The sequence below is a fragment of the Acomys russatus genome, chromosome 9 (genome assembly GCF_903995435.1).
Source record: "Acomys russatus chromosome 9, mAcoRus1.1, whole genome shotgun sequence".
In the NCBI taxonomy this organism is placed as follows: Eukaryota; Metazoa; Chordata; class Mammalia; order Rodentia; family Muridae; genus Acomys; species Acomys russatus.
The window spans coordinates 59,336,707-59,356,427 of NC_067145.1; the positions used below are offsets into that span (position 1 = coordinate 59,336,707).

The following is a 19,721-nucleotide window of genomic DNA, read 5'->3' on the forward strand; positions in this document are numbered from 1 at the left end:
TCAACAACCGGCTATAGCAGGACACTTTCCCTGTCAACAACCGGCTACAGTAGGACACTTTCCCTGTCAACAACCGGCTATAGCAGGACACTTCCCTGTCAACAACCGGGTACAATAGGACACTTTCCCTGTCAACAACCGGCTACAGCAGAACACTTTCCCTGTCAACAACCGGCTACAGTAGGACACTTTCCCTGTCAACAAGCGGCTATAGCAGGACACTTTCCCTGTCAACAACCGGCTACAGTAGGACACTTTCCCTGTCAACAACCGGCTATAGCAGGACACTTTCCCTGTCAACAACCGGCTATAGCAGGACACTTTCCCTGTCAACAACCGGCTACAGTAGGACACTTTCCCTGTCAACAACCGGCTATAGCAGGACACTTTTCCTGTCAACAACCGGGTACAGTAGGACACTTTCCCTGTCAACAACCGGCTACAGTAGGACACTTTCCCTCTTTCAACAACAAATTTCTATTTATTTTGAACATCATGGAAAAGTAAACTGTGCCCAGAAAACATGTGTGACAGGGCCAACTTCCAAAATTTTTGGAAAGGCATACTCTTTTGTTTTTTCATTTTTTAAAAAAAGTTTGACTCAAAATGTAATCACCATGCTAAATTCTTGTGGGAAATCTAATCTATTTAGTGAGGCAGGGTTTCCTCTAAGATGGCCCGCACCTCTGGTCCCCCTCCCTCTACTTCAGGGAACTAGGATTACAGGTATATAGCAACATACCCAATACTATGAGGAGCTAGGGATGAAACCCAGGGCCTCATATATGCTAGACAAGCAGTCTACCTTTTGGGGTGCATCTCCTATAGCTATCCACTCATTATGCACCCTAAACCAACGATCCTCTCAGACTCAGGGATTACACCAGTGAGTTATTTCCTGTCTTCTCAAGCCAGCATGAAGTATTCCGTTGACTTGCATCTATATGACTCCATCACTAGTCGTGTGTAGCAAACACTACTTACCTTGTTTATTTCTTCCTACTGTATGACTTTCTATCTCCCTAGTCTTTGTATCTGGCATTAATTTATTTTCTGTATAAATCATACTTTTTTTTCAGCCCACTGCAAACTATTCTCATTTAATACTCAATGTAAGACAATAAACTCTTATTTGAAAGGAGTGAAAACAACTAATTGTCGTGGTGCACATCTGAGGTAGAGGCAGGAAGATCAGGAGTTTGAGGCTATCTACGGCTACACACAAAGTTCCAGGCAAGCCTGGTGAAACATGGCCTCAAAATGAATGAACAACCAACCAAACCCAAAAGGCTGAAAATAGTGTAAACGAATTTAATATACTTAACCAAAACTTTCTAACACAGTGTTGAGTACTCATATAAGTTACTAAATATCTGGATCCAAAGCCATGATCATCTGTGTCTATATCATTTCCCCTAACTTCTAACTCACTAAATCAAATTTGAAATTCTTTAAAAAATACATTTACATTTATGTATGTGTATATGTGTGTAGGTCAGATAATAACTTAATAACTTGGAGGTGGGCTCTCTCCTTCCGGTATGTGGGTCCTGAAGATCAAACTCAGGTCAGGCTTGGCAGCACTTGCCTTGACCTACTGAGCCATCTCACCGGCCTGCACTTGAAGCTCTTACAATGAAGGTCCACCAGGCACTGACTACTACAGGATCTCTCAGTCTCTCCATTTCCTCCCACTCCCCACTGGCTTCACGTCACCTCAGTCACCTGGTTTGAAATTCCCTGGACAAACCCAGTAGGATTCTTCTTCAAACACTGTGCTTGCTGCTCTCTATGCTGAGGAGAGCATCTCCCAAATTATCATGTCTCCATCCCTGCCTTCTTTCCAATTGCGTTATTACCAAGAGACTTCCCCTGTGATCTCTTAAAATGATTAACATCAGGGCTAGATAGTTAGTGATAAGGAGCACTGGCCTTCCAGAGGGCCTGGGCTCAATTCCCACTACCCACGCGGCAGCTCTTAATTGCCTGTAACTCCTGACAACTTCACACAATCACACATGCAGGCAAAACAGCAACGCATATGAAATAAAAATAAATAAATTACTAATATAAAAAAGAGCACTTGTTGCTAAAAACAACAACAAACAAAACCAAAAAAACCCTAACCCTCATGAGGCTTCAGTTGACTTTACGGTGTGACCAACCCCTCCCAAGAGAACTTCAGCTTCCTAAGAGCAGGAGCTTCATCTACCTTTGTTCACTAGAATCCCCACTATCTACAACAGGGTCTGACATTAGGGCAGGTGCACAGTATCACTGACTGAGTAGATTGTGGCACTGCTTCCATCCATCTTTCCAAGTCCTCCTTTTCTGTTCCCGTCACTAGTCTTTCCTGATTCTCCTAATCCTCAGGCTCAAAGATGACTTCTCTCTGCACTTTGACTTCTTAAACACAGGCTCTAACTGGAGGAGAGGAAGTTTCAGAAGGCAAGAACTGACGTCAAAATTATCTAAGACTTCAAACTAAGAAATATCAGCACCAAGTGAATGGATCTAGCTCTTTACGGAGCCACTTAGCCTTGTTAGTGAAAGTAAGTTGTCTGCATATTCCTCAAAACCATTTGGTGCAACGGGACTATAAATTACATATAAAAAATTAGTTTCAAATCATGTCAAATGATCTGGGCGTAGTGGCACACGCTGTAATCCTAGAACTGGGGAGGCCAGGGAAGACAGACCAGTTTTTAGACAGAAAGCTTTGGTGCCCACTCAGGTGACAATTCCTCTCTTTATCACCGGTTCAGTGAGTTTTGGTCTGTGCACCTGCATGCAGCCTGCTCTGGTTCAGAAGTACAGTGTGAGTTTGTGAGTTCTGGGGCGACCAAGTTACATAGTGGGAACTTGTCTCAGAAACAAAATCAACAGAACAGAACAGAACAGAACAAAACAACCCTGAAACCATGTCAAGTGGACCATGGGGACACCTGAAAAGATGGAGCTGACACAGGACTGCTACTTTTACAGATAAAAACTGACAGACAAGATTTATGTAAGTTCTCTGCACAGGCCCACCATGAAGCACCTAAGTTCTCTATGCCTTTTATGAAGTAGACACTACTGTAAAGTCACTGCACAGAATTCAAAGACACAGAACTCAAACAAAGTTACGTCCCTTGTAGCTTCAACAGAGTACAGCATTATAATGGTGAGCCACTACATTCAGTACTTTAAGACAAAATCTTCACATTTCAAGAGCCAAAAGCATTACAGAGCAGCCCAGGCAACGGCCATTTCCATTTCCTATTTGATAAAAATATTGTGATTTCCATGGCCTCTCTTCCAGACACAGATTTCTAAAGTCAACCTAGTGTTCATCTTTTCCAGACACAAAGAAATGAAGACACAACAGAGAATGTGCTAATAACTAAAAAGCCAGACAGCATCTTTCTTTGATCTCCTCATTCTGGGAGCCTGGCCAATTCTGGTCTGAAAAAACAAAAACAAAAACAAGCAGACAAACAAACAAACAAAGAAAGAAACAAAACAAAAACCAAAACCACAATTTGATTGGAACAGTAGCTTTTAAACTTAAAAGGCTGGTGTCTGCTTGGGTGACACTTCATCCCTCACCACAGGTTCCATGACAGTTGTGGTCCGGGCACCTGCGTCCACAACTAGTTTCTCGTAGAAAGCAGTTCTGGTGCCGAAGTATGGTTCCCCAGTAAGGAGTTAAAGGAGACTGTCAACAAGTCGGCCCTTTCTAAGCAGGGCCGAGCACCTGCTGTTTGGGGCCTCGGCTCAAGGCTAGCCCTCGGTGTCTCCCGCCTGGCCAGCGTCCTGTCTTCCCGCAGGTTCCCGCATTTCTGCCCGGCCTTCCCCAAGTCTCTGCTGCATTCCCAGTCCCAGATCACCTCCCTGCTCTCCCGTCCACCCCCCTCCCAGTCTCCATCCCTGGCTCCCCACATCCACCTACTACCCGGGTGTCCCGGATCCATCCCCGACTCTCCCTACCCACCTCCCGTCCGCCGCCGGCCCGGGTGTGTCGGCCGGAAGCCCCGCGGCTCCGTTCTCGCAGAGCACTGAGGCCCTGCGGCTTCTCCTCCGCGGCCGGGGCTGCTTCTGAGCCGCCGGCTCTGGCTCCATGTCCGGGGATAGGGGGTGGGGCGGTGGCCCAGTGCCCGGGAGACCGATCGTGGCGGGCACAGTGCCCGCCAGCTTCTGCGAGACAGAAGGTTGCCTTCTAGCAGAGAACCACTACCGCCATCATCCGGGGATTTGAAAATGGCGGCTGCTCAGCGATCAGCCAATCAGAGAGCGAGAAGCGGTTGCTAGGATACGTGGAGTCCCGCCCTAGTCTTGAAGCCCTCTCTGCACACTCCTGGGAGATTGATGGAGTTAAAGTCAGGCATTTGTGGGGTTTATTCTAACTCCATCGCTGAATCTCCCAAAGGCAGTCTCTATTCACTGGAACTTTCGCTGCAGGCCAGGAAAAAGGATTGGAAGCTGTTGACCATTTGATGTTGCTTAGCATTAGGTTGAAAGTAACGACCCCAAAGCAAGGCGCAGTTGGGCATATAAACACTGAATTATTCCTGTGGGATATATGCTCAGTGGCCAAAGACAATAACTGTGCTCTCAGGGATGTCTCTAGATAACCAGGGAGGTCTAGTTATGTCCTCCTGTCTCTCAGTAAGCAGGACAATGTTGCCTTGCCAAATGAAAAGGGTTGCTTTCTCTGTTAGCAAGACTGCAAAAGGTACAGAATGAAACAAAGGACCTTTTTGGGTTATTACACTACGACTGATAAATAAAAAACGTTCCTTAATTTAAAATATTGCCAATGATCTTTTTAAAAATTAATTTAATTAATTTATTTAGATTACATCTCAATTGTTATCCCATCCCTTGTATCCTCCCATTCTTCCCTCCCTCCTGCTTTCACCCTATTCCCCTCCCTTATGTCTGTGACCAAGGGAGACCTCCTCCCCCACTATATGGTCATAGGCTATCAAGTCTCATCTTGGTAGCCTGCTTATTCTTTCTCTGTAGTCTCTTTTTTTTTGTGGGATGTTATCTTAAAAATAATACTAGCTGTAAGAAAGTATCTATACATAATTTAAAAAATTAGAGGCAATTCAAATGAATAGGAGATGTCTAAATGCAGCTCATAGACTACAAAGACTATCTTTAGGTTATAAAAAACAGTCTTCCCCAGAGAAGAACACACTAATTGGTTATCCAATACCAAATGGTCAGCCCTAAAAAACATATGCAAGTAACATCATACATACTGAGTAGGTTGTATTTATGTATTTAGGAATATTATAGGCATATACATATATGCATGTAACAACAATTAATGAAAAAGGAGGTCATGAATGTGAAAGATAGCAAGAGAAGGTATAAGGGAAGGTTAGGAAGGAGGAATGTAATTATAATCTTCAAAAAATAAAATAAATAATTAAAAATAAAAGGTATGCCAGGTGCTGGTGGTACTCACCTTTAATCCCAGCACTTGGGAGGCAGAGGCAGGCAGACAGATCTCTGAGTGTTTGCAGCCAGCCTGGTCTACAGAGTGAGTTCCAGGATAGCCAGGGCTACACAGAGAAACCTTGTCTCGAAAACCAACCAACCATCCAACCAACCAACAACAAAAGAATGTAATAAAATAAAACAGTTTAGGTAGAAACATGAAATACAGAACTGTGCCGGCTAGTTTTATGTCAACTTGACACATGAGACAGTCATCTAAGAGGAGGGAACGTTAATTAAGAAAATGCCTCTAAAACACTGGGCTGTAGGCAAGCCTGTAGAGTGAATGATTGATGTGTGAGGGTCCTGCCCGTTGTGGCCAGTCCTTGTAGGGGACGAGCTATATGGCCAATGTTCAGCCATCTTGTCAGAGCCTAGGTTCCTATTTCTCCAGCAGTCTGTCATTTACCAGAAACCAGCTGACCCTGTTGTGGTTCAGCTGTTAGACACCTGTTGTGGTTTATTGTGGGGGATGGTCATTCTAAGACCCCCCAAGCTCATAGTAAGAGCTACTCCTTTCTGGCTATAAACTAGCTTTTCCAGTAAGACTACTGGTAAAATCAGATTAAAGGCCAGCTGCCTGCAAACAGCAATTCCGGGAACTTTTTCCTGACTAACCAGATCTTTCACAACTTTCCTTTCTCTCTGGAATTTCTCTCTCCTGTAATTATAGCAGCTATAAAGGTAGACACCTGCTGGAGGATTCCAGAGTTAGGTATCCATAGCAACCCTTGCTTATGCAAATACCCATGCCTTTGTGCCTATAAAAACTCTGTGAAAAATTTCAATAAACAGGGTTTGATCAGAATCTAGACTTGCTCCCTTCTTCGTGTATTGTGTTCTGTCCCTATACAGGAAAACTTTCCTCCCGAGCGCTAGTCGAACCCTGGCGGGCTGGGTCAAGTCCTGGTGGTCCTGGGTTCTATAACAACACAGGCTGAGCAAGACATAAGGAACAAGCTAGTAAGCAGCACTCCCCTGTGACCTGTGCTCAGCTCCTGCCTCTGTTTGAATTCTTGTCCTGACTTCTTTTGATGATGGACTGTGATGTGGAAGTGTACGCCAAACAAACTCTTTCCTCTTCAAGTTTCTTTAGTCACGGTGTTTCGTCACAGCAATAGAAACCCTAACTAAAACAATAACTATAATCAGTTATAAATCACTCTATAATTATACAGAGGAAAATGTTGAAATTAACAAATTAAGTTTTCTCTAGATGGTAAGATTTTAGGTTTTTAAAATACTTTTAATTTTTATTTTCTTGATGTAAAAATTCTTTAAACATGGTGAGACATGGAACCTGTGTCTCATTTATGAAGACGAATTTAGCTTTTAAGATGATATAAAATTATGGAGTAAAATCCCCTCATTAAAAACCCCCTCATCCATTTCATCCTATTTCTCTGAAAATAGTAAAGAGAAAGTACTATTTTTAGTAAATGCAATGTAAACACATTCAATGGGCCTCTATCCAGAATTTTAGAGAGTGCAGGTATTTCAGGGGCAGCACACTCTTACCTATAGAAACAAGTTAGTCAGTCTCCAGCTTCAGCAATACTGAAACTGGTTTTCATTTTGTCACCACAGGTAGTCAGTCCTTTGAGAACTTGTAACCTTTGCTGTCAAAGTACTAGATACTCCCAAGATGCTGATGTGGAGACTGTGTGGGAGTTGTGAAGAAAAACTCTTTTAATGTTTATTTGCTTTGGAATTATTTCATGTAACTACTCACACATAGGTATTGAATATCTTCAAAGCCTTCAGCCAGGTTTTAGCACAAGAAATGGAATTAAAGGCACATTTGAACGAGAGAGCTGCCATGGTATATATTGAAGCAAGTAGAAGGAAACTGGACTGTTGTATTAGTTGGTATTCTGTTGTGATAAAACGCCATGACCACGGCAGCTTACAGGACATAGAGTTTATTTGGGCGTATGGTTCCAGAGGGATGAGAGTTCATCATGGTTGTCATGGCAGCAAGCTGCAGGAATGGTGTCAGGAGCAGAAGGTTGAGAGATCACATCTTTGACGGCAAATTAAAGGCAGAGAAAGTGAACTGGAAGCAGAGTGAGGCTGTGAACCCCCAAAGCCAGTCCCCAGGGCCATAGTTCTTCTACCTAAGGCTCTATCACATAAACATCCTGAGCTTCACCAGTGACTGGGGACCAGATGTTTGAAGAGTTGAACCTAGGAGAGATATTTCTCAATCAAGCCATCATGACTACATACTGAGAGTTGGTCATATAAACCCAGGAAAAAGTTGGAAAAATCTTATAAATGTACAATATATTGACTTTCTGTTGACTAAATCTCCTGCCCACCCCTCACTGAACCCCAGATCCAGTATCTTTCAGTACTAAATACACGACCTATGAATCCTTGTGTCTTCAACTCTGCAAATTATCCCTGCCTTTAACATATTTTTAGGTCAGGGTTGATAAGCTTTTTATTTGTTTATATAAAGTTGGATGCTTTTATTTGTTTATATAAAATTGGATGCTAGTTCTCTTCCTGAGTAGAGAATCTCACTAATTTGGTTGAAGCTAAGTGTTACCTACATTTATTCAAGTGTAGATTGTTTTTACCCCTAAAAGTCTTCAGTCATATGCACTGACATCAATTACTGTAATAGCTGAGAAGAAAAATGTGTGGGGTGAGAAAAGACAATAAATCAAAAGTATAATAATTTTGGTGTGTGTGTGTATGTTGTAAAGAGGCCAGAAGAGGGCATTAGATCCCCTAGAACTGGAATTACAGGTGGTTGTGAACTATCAAATTGGATGCTCAGAGCCAAACCTTTGTCTCTAGAAGCCAGAAAGTACTCTCTGTTTGTTTGTTTTGTGTTTTTTCAAGACAGGGTCTCTCTGTGTTAACCTTGGCTGTCTTAGATTCGCTTTGTAGACCAGGCTGGCCTTGAACTCACAATGTTCCACCTGCCTCTGCCTCCCTAGTGCTGGGATTAAAGGCGTGCACCACCACGCTCAGCTTTTTTTTTTTTTTTTTTGACAGGAAGTACTCTTAAGCCCTAACCCAAGTCATCTCTCCAGCCCTTGTGAGCTGGCTAGTTTTATATCAACTTGACACAAACTAAAGAGTCCTTTGAGAGGGAGAACCTCAGTTAAGAAAATGCCTCCCTAAGACTGAGCTGTATCCAGGTCTGTAGGGCATTTTCTCAGTTAATGATTAATGTGGGAGGGCCCAGCCTATCATGGGTGATGCCACCCCTGGGCTGGTGTTCCTGGGTTCTATAAGAAAGAATGCTGAGCAAGCTATGGGGAGCAAGCTTGTAGGCAGCATTGTCTATGGCCTCTGCATCCGTTCCTGCTCCAGGCTCCTGCCCTGCTGGAATTCCTGTCCTGACTTCCTTTGATTATAACCTGTGATGTGGAAGCATAAAATAAACCCGCCCCCTGCCCCCAAGTTGCTTTTTCATCATTGTGTTTCATTGCAGCATTAGAAACCCTGACTAAGACACTCTAAATACAGACACGCTGATACTTTCTTTGCTTTCCCTACTATTTAGGACTGATCTTCATCCATACCACACTGATTGTGCCGGATCTTGGCTATATTTAAAGCGGTTTGAACCTTATTCAAGGAGAAGATAACTTGTGAAACATGTATGAAACAGAAAGGGCTGATTGGGAGCTGGAGAGACAGCACACTGGTTAAGAGCTCTTGTTGCTCTTGCAGAAGACCAGCATTTGGTTCCTGGCACCTTTTAGGTAGATTCACTATTACAGCAAATCATATTCATATGCTTGCATTTCCCCCATCGACGTTGACTCAATTCTTAATATCAGAGGAAAAATTTAGAAGATGTTTGGGAGGGCTGGGAGAATAGGCAGGAAAGAGCTTGCTGCACAAGCATGTGAGCCCTAGCTGTGGCCTCAAAACTTGTTATACCAGTGTGGTTGTTTGAATGAGACTGGCCCCCAGAGGTTCACAGATTTGAATACTTGGTCGCCAGGGAAGGGCACTGTTTGAAAGGATTAGGAGGTATGGCCTTGTTGGAGGAAGTATGTATGAGCTTTGAGGTTTCAAACAGCTCATTCCAAGCTCAGAGTCTCTGTCTTCAGCTGCTTTCATGCCACCATTCTTCCCACCACAATAATGGACTGAACCTCTGAAACTGTAGGCGAGCCCCAGTTAAATGCTTTCTAAGAGTTGCCGTGGTCATGGCGTCTCTTCATCCCATTAGAACAGTGACTAAGACAACCAGTGATGTAGAGGTGGAGGCAGGAGGATCCCTGGTCCTCATTGGCTGATCAGTCTAGCTTCATCAGCAAGTATCAGCACAGCAACAGATGTTGTAACAAAAACCTAGGTGAATGGCTCCTGAGGACCACCACCTGAGGTTGTCCTCTGGCCTCCACACGCATGCACGTAGACATGAATGTGCACCCACACCCACACAAACAAAAGTAATGTGTTATATTCAACATACATATAGTTTGGAAGCTGTTGTAGGTAAACTGTCTCTAATTTAGTAGACAAACTGTCATTGGCTTAAGCTTCATGACAGCTTCTTTAGGCCCAATAGGGCTACATGGTCATCAGAGAACTGAAAAAATCAAAAATTGCGTGTGTTGCTTTAAGTGAAGAAAGTCTTCAGCCCTCAGGTGGAGTCATTTCCGGGCCCCGTGATAAGGGTGAGCTAGAAATGACTGCCCTTCAATCATTACCCAGGGCTGCAGGGGCACCTTCAGATCGGCATGGTAAGTGGGCACAGGACACAGTTAATGATGTTGATTTGGCATGGTGGCAGGTTGTATGGATTGTATTAAGGCATTTTCCTCCACCCTGTATCCTTAACGGACCACAATGTGTGACAGGATAAAGGACACAGCCTTTTCTTTAGCCTCTCTTTAGCTCTCTGTGAGAATGAATATTGTTGCCTCTAGCAGTTCTGTTTTGGGACAACCTCTGGATAACCACTTTCCCTCTAAGTTTTTTCTCCCTGTGGAAATGACAGTAGTTATTAATGTCTTAGAATTTTGAAGTTTTCATTGGAAATAACCTTTCAAACTACTACTTCTTCTTCGTCTTGCTCCATTGGATTTTTCTCTCCAGCATGTAAAAGTTGTTTTTACCTTAAGAGTCATGACTTACAACATGAAAGATGCTTACAGTAGAACGTCAGCATTCTGTCTGTGAGGTTGTCTTGCAAGATATTTCCCCTGAAAGCAAACGTGTAAAGGGTACTAGAGGCCTTCTGTCTTATTTCTTAAAATTGCATTTGAATCTACAGCTATCTTAATATTAAAAGTTTAATTGAAAATTATACTTTCTCAGTAACTCAAATCAGTTTTGGACTGGCATTTATTAGTGTGCTGGGACTTATTGATGCTGACATTCAATGGGTTCTTGTACAATCTTAGACTCTTTAATGGTATGACTGATGTTCTAAGAGAGGGCTTAGAAAGGTGGCAGAGGCGAAGAGAAGAATAGTATTCCTCTCTACCCTAGGATGCAGCTATTTTGTAACGTCAGATGCTTCTAAAGCCAAGAGCGGGGCTTGTCAAGCCAAGTTATTCCTGCTGTGTTGGGAAAGAACAGTATTACTTACTGTGTTGTCTGAGCACATGAAGGGCGATTTATTTCTGCTGGTGATTGTTTTTACTGTCAGCAAATATGCCTCTCCACAGAGTTCCTGATGTTGCAACTGACAGCTGGGGAAGGGAGTTACTGGAGCTGTCTGCATGTGAACTTTGTAGATTAAGAGGTTTCTTTGAGGTGCAGATGCAATGAACAGCCCTCCTTCTGAACTGGACCTTCCACTTAGAGGACAAAGGTCTAGTTTCCGTAATAGTTTACGGCTTTTAAAGTCCAAGAGGACGGGAGAGGAATGAAACTATTCTTTGCAGATAAGGATTTACGAAGCTTGTTCATCGTAGAATGTGCTGCTTTGGTTTCCCCATGCCAATGTTTGTAAGGCTATTAGTTCGTTCTAAGTAAAGTGATGTTGACATTAAGTCCATGGCTGTTGTCACCAAAAAAACCTGAGAGTTGAACAAGGAAGAAATGAGGTGAAGTTCTAAGTATTGAACCTGAAATTCTAGTGAAGTGAAGAAGTCTGGTATATGCCAGGTCAGTGGAAGCAAAGTGCAAGGTTTTGCTGCTGCTGCTGTGCACAACAGAGTCCATCTCAGATTGCTGGGGTGTGGCAGGTCAGAGCTCCTGACTTTCTCTCTCTCTCCCCCTCCCTCTCCCTCCCTCCCCCCCCCCCTGTCCTTTCTGGCTCACACAGACTGGGACTGTGGATACCCTGGGCCAATGATTGGTGGGAAATCTGAGGTCTGTAACTGAGTTTGAGATGCTGCATTTGGCACTGCCCCTTGCTTACCAGGCCAAGCAGCTTGAAGGACCAGACAGTGAAGGCCCAGTGCCCTAACCCTGACTCGTCCAGGACAACTGGAAATCAAACTACAGCTGCTTAATATCAGCTATCTCTGTAGAGTCCTAGGACTTAACTTTTTCTTTCTCTCTCTTAAAAAGTGGTTAACAGAGTCTGTCTCAATGACTTACAAAGTTGCTTTCCTTTAAGAAAAATAATTAATGCTGATGAGGGCAGGCTAAAACAAACAAACAAACAAACAAACAAACAACCCCAGTAACCTTTTATTCAGAAATAACTATTATTCAGAAATAACTAGAGTTAGTGTAATTGTGAATTAATTTTCCCTCTGTCCCTCTGTCTCTCTCTCCCTCCTTCCTCCCTCCCTCTCCCTCCCTCTCCCTCCCTCAATTTCTCTCTCTCTCTCTCTCTCTCTCTCTCTCTCTCTCTCTCTCTCTCTCTCTCTCTCTCTCTCCTCCCTCTTGCTCCCTCTTCCCCCACCCTGTGCTGTGGTTTTGAATGTATGTAGGCATGTGTATGTAAGAGTGCGTGCATATGGAGGCCCAAGGTTGATGCTAGGAACATCCTAATTGTCCTTCCATTTTACTCACCGAGTCAGGGTCTCTCAATCAAACCCAGAGTTCTCAGATACCGCTGCTTTTGCTAGATGGCTTGCTTTATGGATTTTCTATCTCTGTCTTCCCAGGCTAGAACTATAGACAAGTTGTCTAACCTATGCACCAGCATTAGTGTGGGTTCTGGTGAGGTACACTCCTACAGACATAGACACACAAAATAATAAAAGACACAAAATAAAAAATATTTAAAAACATTTGAAAACACTCTTCATATAATTACACACGTGATAGGCTTTCTTTAAATTATTACATTTATTTTATTTATTGTGTGCAGAGGGGTCAGAGGGCAATGTGAAGGACTTGCTTCTGGTTTTCTCCTTCCACCATGCTGATGTGCAGACCAAGCACGGCTCTTTAGGCCTGGTGGCAAGCACCTTTGTCCATGCAGCCACCTCTCTGGCCTCCAGTTTTTATGCACAATGACTTGCTTGTCTTGGAAAATAAGCAAAAATGTCTAATAGGTTTAACCTTAGAGTGTTTCTCCTTGTGGAGAACAGATATGAATAACAAAATTTCAAGGCATGAGAATATAACATCTTTCATTTGTCTACTCTGAGTTCTACTACTTGACAAAGCTGGTTGGTTTAAAATTATTCCTTTCTAATACCTTTTTTTTCTAGGTAGCTGGATGTAAACATCCGTTTACCACAACCACAGTTTACCCTGAATTATAGTTATACATAGGCTATAGAAGACTAGACTTTCTATATAAGAGTACAGAATCTTTCCTCAATTCTTCTCTCACTGCACATTAGTAGGTGCTTTATTTGTATGGTGAAAAGATATTTTAAAACATTTTACCTTGTTTATTAGATTGTGAGTATGTATGGTGTGTGTGTGTGGTGTGTATGGTGTGTATGGTGTGTGTGGTGTGTCACCACCCATGGATGAAGTCTGATCTCTTTTCTATCTTCACCTGGGTTCCAGGGAGCCAACCCAGGGCATCTGGCTTTCAAGGCAAATGATTTTACTCCCTGAGCTGACTCAAATTTAAGCATCATTTTAGTCCTTGATTCAGTTTTCCATGGAACTTGGCTGTTCCTTGAAATTTATATTTGACGGAACACTTTTGTGCGTGGAGATGGTTATCTCCTTCCGTGTGTGTGTGTGTGTGTGTGTGTGTGTGTGTGTGTGTGTGTGTGTGTGTGTTTCCAGGTATCAGATTCAGAGTGTCAGCCTATGTGGTTGGCAGTTGTTTTTAGTTCTTTTGTAGAACATTTTAGAGTAGTGGATCTCAACCTGGGGGATCAAATGACCCTTTCACAGGGGTCGCCTAAGACCATCACAAAATGCAATTAGTTACATTACGATTCATAGCAGTAGGGAATTACAGTTACAGAACAACAACAAAAATAATGTTATGGCTGTGGGTCACCATAGCACAAACAGCTGTATTAAAGAGCCAAAGAGCCGTAGTGCTAGGAAGATCGAGAACCATTGCTTTAGATTATAGTGACCTTTTTTTGTGATTTCTAAGCCGGTTTAGTCTCTGACATTTCTAAGCAGTAGTGCTTATGCTATGTATGTTCCCAGGCTGTTCTAACCCACTGTGGCTTATTCCAGAGGGAGTGTCTCTCCATTCACATTGGCCAAGCGGGTGTCCAGATCGGGGATGCCTGCTGGGAACTGTACTGCCTGGAACATGGAATCCGGCCAGATGGCCTCATTCTGGATGGTCACCATGATCATTTGGAAAATGCTAAAACGGAACATGGGAACACATCTTCAGACACCTTCTTTCACGAGACAAGAGCCGGAAAGCATGTGCCCAGAGCTCTGTTCATGGACCTAGAACCAACTGTTATAGGTAATCTAAATTTGACTTGCTACGGCTTTTAACCAAGTCCCAAGTCAAATAAACCAAGTGGATGAGATTGTGAGATTGTGCTAATCTATATGAACAGGATGGTGTAGACTTTCCCCAACCCTCAGTCTGGAACATGACAAACACCCCAAAGTGTGGGGCTTACGCTGGCCTTCCTTCCTGTGGGGACTTATGCTGGCCTTGCTTCCTGGGGGACTTACGCTGGCCTTGCTTCCTGGGGGACTTACGCTGGCCTTCCTTCCTGTGGGATTTACCCTGGCCTTCCTTCCTGTGGGACTTACCCTGGCCTTCCTTTCTGTGAGACTTACACTGGCCTTCCTTCCTGTGGGGACTTACGCTGGCCTTCCTTCCTGGGGGGCTTACACTGGCCTTCCTTCCTGTGGGGACTTACGCTGGTCTTCCTTCCTGTGGGGACTTACGCTGGCCTTCCTTCCTGTGGGACATACCCTGGCCTTCCTTCCTGTGGGACTTACCCTGGCCTTCCTTCCTGGGGGGCTTATGCTGGTCTTCCTTCCTGTGGGGACTTACGCAGGCCTTCCTTCCTGTGGGACTTACGCTGGCCTTCTTTCCTGGGGGACTTACGCAGGCCTTCCTTCCTGTGGGACTTACCCTGGCCTTCCTTCCTGTGGGACTTACCCTGGCCTTCCTTCCTGTGGTACTTACACTGGCCTTCCTTCCTGTGAGACTTACGCTGGCCTTCCTTACTGTGGGACTTACACTGGCCTTCCTTCCTGTGGGGCTTACGCTGGCCTTCCTTCCTGTGGGACTTACGCTGGCCTTCTTTCCTGGGGGGTACTTACGCTGGCCTTCCTTCCTGTGGGGACTTACGCTGGCCTTCCTTCCTGTGGGGTGAAGGGATGTAAAGCTCCTAATTAATCCACACACACACTTCTGCTGAACATTCAATCTTTTTCTGGGCCTGAGAGCAAAGCTAGAAGCTATTGGCAAAGAAGCTGAAAATTTGTCATTATCATCTACAAAAGAGTAGAGTACTTGAAAATTATTCCACGGAAACAAGGTACCATATAAATCTTAAAATTATAGGGGAAGCTAATGCTATTTAAGAAAATTTACATTTATTTGTTCTTTCTCTTCTGCTCCCTACCTCTCTCCATCTCATTCCTGTCCTTCTCCCTCTTCTTTGTCATCTCCCTCTACTCATCCCTCCCCACAGTGTGTGTGTGTGTGTGTATGTATGTGCATGTATGTGTGTGTATGTATGCATGTATGCATGTATGTATGTATGTGTGTGTATGTGTGTGTATGTATGTTTGTGTGTACCCATTTGAACATACATGGGTCATGGTGGTGCTTATGTGAAGGTCAGAGGACAACTTAAAAGAGTAATTTCTCTTTTCCACTATGCAAATTCCAAGGATCCAGCTTAAACTCTCAGGCTTGGTAGCAAGGTTAATTTTTTTTGTTGTTATTGTTATTTTTCATTTTGTTTTATTTTTTTCTTTTTCTCCCACCTGGTCATCTTGACGGCCTAAATGCTATCTTACAATTAACAATGTCAAACTTTGTAATATCCTGTCCTAAAACTTGCAAAATGCATGTAGAGAAATACTGGAGATAGAAATTAGGTATTGTCTTAACAGAGCGGCTAGAGAGGCCGGTAGTTTTGGATCTATGTTGTGTATTAGCTATTTATTCCTACAGAACAAACTCCCTTCAAACACAATGCTGCAAGGCAGTAATACCATTTTTTGTTTATACATTGTAATCTGTGTGGGGCTCAGAAGGCACAACTTCTCACTGTTCCACACGATTACAGATCTGGATATTCAGGTGGAGCTAGGGGACTCTCTTGGAGAGTAGTGTACTCACCTAAGTGTCAAGCTGAGGTTCTGGGTCCTGAGCCACGGGTGCTGTGGGGCTTTGAGTCCTCTGTACACGGACTGTCTTTGAGCTGCGTAGATCCTTGTCATAGCGCGGTAGACAGGTTTTAAGAGCATGGGTACAAGGTAGATACATGCTCATGGCACTTTGTCACCCAACTCTGGAAGTCACACAGTACCACTCACCTGGTCTCAATAGTCAAAGTAGTTAAGAAGACACAAGGGAAGGGATATGAACCCCATTCCACATCTTAATGTAAGTCTAGCAAGTTTCTAGAAGCAAATGTATGATAGGAAGTGTTTTTGCTATCTTTTGAAAAATAATCTGCCTTTCTAGAGAAATACAATCTGGCCATACTAGATACATTTGATTTCTTTGTCAGAATAGAGTTAGAACGCATGACAAATTGACGGGAAAGCATGGATTGATGTCACAGAATGTTAATGTAATGTAAAGATTAAGAGATTTATTAAGTGGGTCAGGTCAGAAAGGGCAATGGCAAAGACACTTATATACATGCTAAGTATTGTTCCGCCAGGTGTTATGAACAAATGCAATTAAGAAACTACTGGGGTTGTAGCTCAGTGGGTAGAGAGCTTGCCTAACATGCAGGAAGCTTGTTATCAACTCTTCAGCTTAACATTACAGCAGATATGGCGGCATACACTCATAATTCCAGCCCCAGGAAGTGGAGGCAGGAGGATGAGAAGTTCAAGGTCTTTTGGAGTACATAATACCTGGACTAACAACACCAACAAGAAGACTTCTTTGTTTTCCTAGACTAACAAAGGCCATTTCTGCAGGATAAATTCCATTCCTTTGCCATCACCTGGAAACAGAGCAGGGGCCACAGTACAGAGTTCTGTCCAGTTTAGAAAGGGGCCAGCAGTTACAGCGAATGCAAACCCTGAGCGCACCTCCCTCTCTGCAGATGGGATCCGTGTGGGGAAACATCACTCACTCTTCCATCCAGAGCAGCTTGTGAACGGGAAGGAAGATGCTGCAAACAACTACGCACGAGGTCGCTACTCCACGGGCTCAGAGGCCATCGAGCTTGTTCTAGAGAGGATCCGAAAGCTGGCAAGTGGCTCCTCTCCGGCTATGAATGAGTCATGCTGGACACTTGTGATCTTGTAGCAGCTTTCACCAGCTTTGCTTGCTGCCATCCTCCCTCCCCAACCCTCTCACCCTGGGCCTCCTGCAGATGCTTAGGGGGAGGGTGTCCTGGTGTTGGCTTTGGTTACTCTGTTACAGGAGAGAAGCTTTCACAATCACCAGGTGGCTCCCCTTCACCTTTGTGTCTACTGTTGTAGGGATTGTGTGTGTGTGTGTGTGTGTGTGTGTGTGTGTGTGTGTGTGTGTGTGTGTTAGCAGAGACTTTCAAAGCTTTCTAAAATGTACTATTTTTCAATTGTCACCTCTGCTTGTGAAGATGACAAGGGGCAGAGCTTTTGTGAAGGTTACATACTGCCTTTTCTAAGAGTTCTGTAAGGGTTCGAATCTGCAGATGGTTCATTAGGTTAGTGGTTTGGGGTAGCCATTAGTAGGGGTGCCTTTTATAGCATCCTGGGTGTAGTGTGTAACTTAAGAGGTACTTTGTGCACTGCAGAGGGGACTTCATCTTGCTTCTGTATTTTGATCATTTTCTTTTCTTTATTATTGACAAAACATTCGGACCATATGTAGATAAGTTCACGACAATGAAAGGTAGACAAATATTTAAGCTTTACTTCTCTACCCTGAGAGCCTCCCATAACTAGCTTGATTGGCATAGGATTTACTTGGATGTGTATTTTCTACACACACACACACACATACACACACACACACACTCACTTTAGGGGACCCAAGTCAAATTTAAAATGTATTTAAATTTCAAATACCCCTTATGGTCATGGGCTTCAGACAATTTTATGCAGTACTTTTAGTGTGCCTGTGTATTGACTGCCGCCCATTACGATGAGCTCAGATATGGAATTTCCATTAGTGGCATCATGTAAGTACTCAAAAATGTGGGGGGGTGGGGTGGAGAGGGGAAGAGGATGTGAAGTTTGGGATTGGGACTGCTTAAGCAGTAGTAAAACTCTAAAGACTCCCCCAACTCCAAAAGTAATATTCAGGTATATTACAAAGTAACCATGTTTGTTATGTAGCTAACACGGCAGAAGAAGGCATTCTGAATAATTTTAAAGTATGTGCACTCCTCTGTGTATTTGTGTACACAGGTGCATGTGGGGACCAGAGACAAACTTGCCTGTCATTCCGCAGATATGATCTACTTTCTGTTTGTGTGAGACAGAGTCTCTTACTCACCTAGGACTGGCCAACCAGGATAAGACAGATAGTCAGTAAGCCGTGGTCACCTGCCTGACTCCACCTTTCCAGTGCTGGGATAACAATTACAGGGCACCATAACCAGCTTGTTTGTTTGTTTGTTTGTTTTAAAACAATGTAGCGTCTCAGACCTGCATGCTTGTAAGGCAAGTATGGTACTGATGGAGCTGTTTCCCCAGCCTCCTTTCTGAACCTTTTGTTCTTGGGAAGTTAACGTCTACCATTATCGTCTAGTTAACTGCATGTTTTGTCTACAGGCCGAGCAGTGCAGTGGACTTCAGGGATTTTTGGTGTTCCGAAGCTTTGGAGGAGGCACAGGGTCGGGATTTACATCTCTCTTGGTGGAACGGCTCTCGGTAGAGTACGGCAAGAAGACAAAATTGGAGTTCTCTGTCTACCCGTCTCCTAGGATCTCCACTGCTGTAGTAGAACCGTACAACGCCGTCCTCACCACCCATTCCACCATGGAGCACGCAGACTGTACCTTCATGGTGGACAATGAGGCTGTGTACGACATCTGCCATCACAAACTTGGTGTTGACCGTCCTTCCTATGCTAGTATCAATAGGTTGATAGCCCAGGTGTTATCTTCCATTACTGCTTCGCTGCGTTTTGAAGGACCCTTGAATGTGGACTTAATTGAATTCCAGACCAACCTAGTACCTTATCCACGAATACATTTCCCCATCACAACCTTTGCCCCCATCATCCCTGCTGACAAAGCTTACCAGGAGCAGCTCTCTGTGCCTGACATCACTGCCTCTTGCTTTGAGTTCTCCAACCAGTTGGTCAAGTGTGATCCTCGGCTTGGCAAGTACATTGCTTGCTGCCTACTCTACAGAGGAGATGTGGTCCCTAAGGATGTGAATGACGCAATTGCAGCCATGAAGTCGAGGACCTCTGTTCAGTTTGTTGACTGGTGTCCGACTGGTTTCAAGGTGGGCATCAATTATCAGCCACCTACGGTGATGCCAGGAGGGGACCTAGCCAGGGTCCAGCGGGCTGTGTGTATGTTGAGCAACGCCACGGCAATTGTGGAAGCCTGGGCCCGCCTGGACCACAAGTTTGACCTTATGTTTGCCAAGAAGGCATTTCTGCACTGGTACATCACAGAAGGCATGGAGATAGGGGAGTTTATAGAGGCCAGGGAAGACCTAGCTGCTCTGGAAAAAGATTACGAGGAAGTGGGTCTGAGTTGCTGATGTAAAGATGACCATGCAAATGAATGCTGAGCTAAAATGGCATGCTTTTT

The 19,721-nt window shown here is 43.9% G+C and overlaps 3 protein-coding genes across 8 annotated transcripts in view; 2 read left to right on the top strand and 1 right to left on the bottom strand.

Moving 5' to 3' along the window:
* Positions 1 to 4,141, bottom strand: part of Net1 (neuroepithelial cell transforming 1) — a 34,404-nt gene extending 30,263 nt beyond the window's left edge. Inside the window, exon 1 of the mRNA XM_051151407.1 lies at positions 3,977 to 4,141. Within this exon, the coding sequence (XP_051007364.1) occupies positions 3,977 to 4,104 (128 nt within the window). The 5' untranslated portion in view covers positions 4,105 to 4,141. The remainder of the gene's footprint in view (positions 1 to 3,976) is intronic.
* LOC127194016 (3-alpha-hydroxysteroid dehydrogenase) overlaps positions 1 to 19,721 on the top strand; it is a 1,235,587-nt gene that overhangs the window by 884,689 nt on the left and 331,177 nt on the right. For 2 of the 6 annotated variants that reach the window (XM_051151414.1, XM_051151417.1), the window contains exon 1: positions 9,407 to 9,416. The exons of the other annotated variants lie outside the window; for them this stretch is intronic. The gene's annotated coding sequence lies outside the window, so the exon portion shown is untranslated. Of the gene's footprint in view, positions 1 to 9,406; positions 9,417 to 19,721 lie in introns of those variants that run through there. 6 annotated transcript variants of the gene reach the window in all.
* On the top strand, positions 11,770 to 19,716 carry Tubal3 (tubulin alpha like 3). Its single transcript, XM_051150878.1, has 4 exons — positions 11,770 to 11,790; positions 13,978 to 14,275; positions 17,067 to 17,215; positions 18,727 to 19,716. The coding sequence occupies exons 1-4, from the start codon at positions 11,770 to 11,772 to the stop codon at positions 19,669 to 19,671; spliced, it is 1,413 nt and encodes a 470-aa protein (XP_051006835.1). The 3' UTR covers positions 19,672 to 19,716.

Bases quoted from the DNA above. Each gene is read 5' to 3' on its own strand.
- Tubal3 (XM_051150878.1), top strand. From the start codon at position 11,770: ATGATTGGTGGGAAATCTGAG. The intron at 11,791-13,977 runs GTCTGTAACTGA...TCTAAGCAGTAG, and splicing joins TGATTGGTGGGAAATCTGAG to TGCTTATGCTATGTATGTTC. The intron at 14,276-17,066 runs GTAATCTAAATT...CCCTCTCTGCAG, and splicing joins CCTAGAACCAACTGTTATAG to ATGGGATCCGTGTGGGGAAA.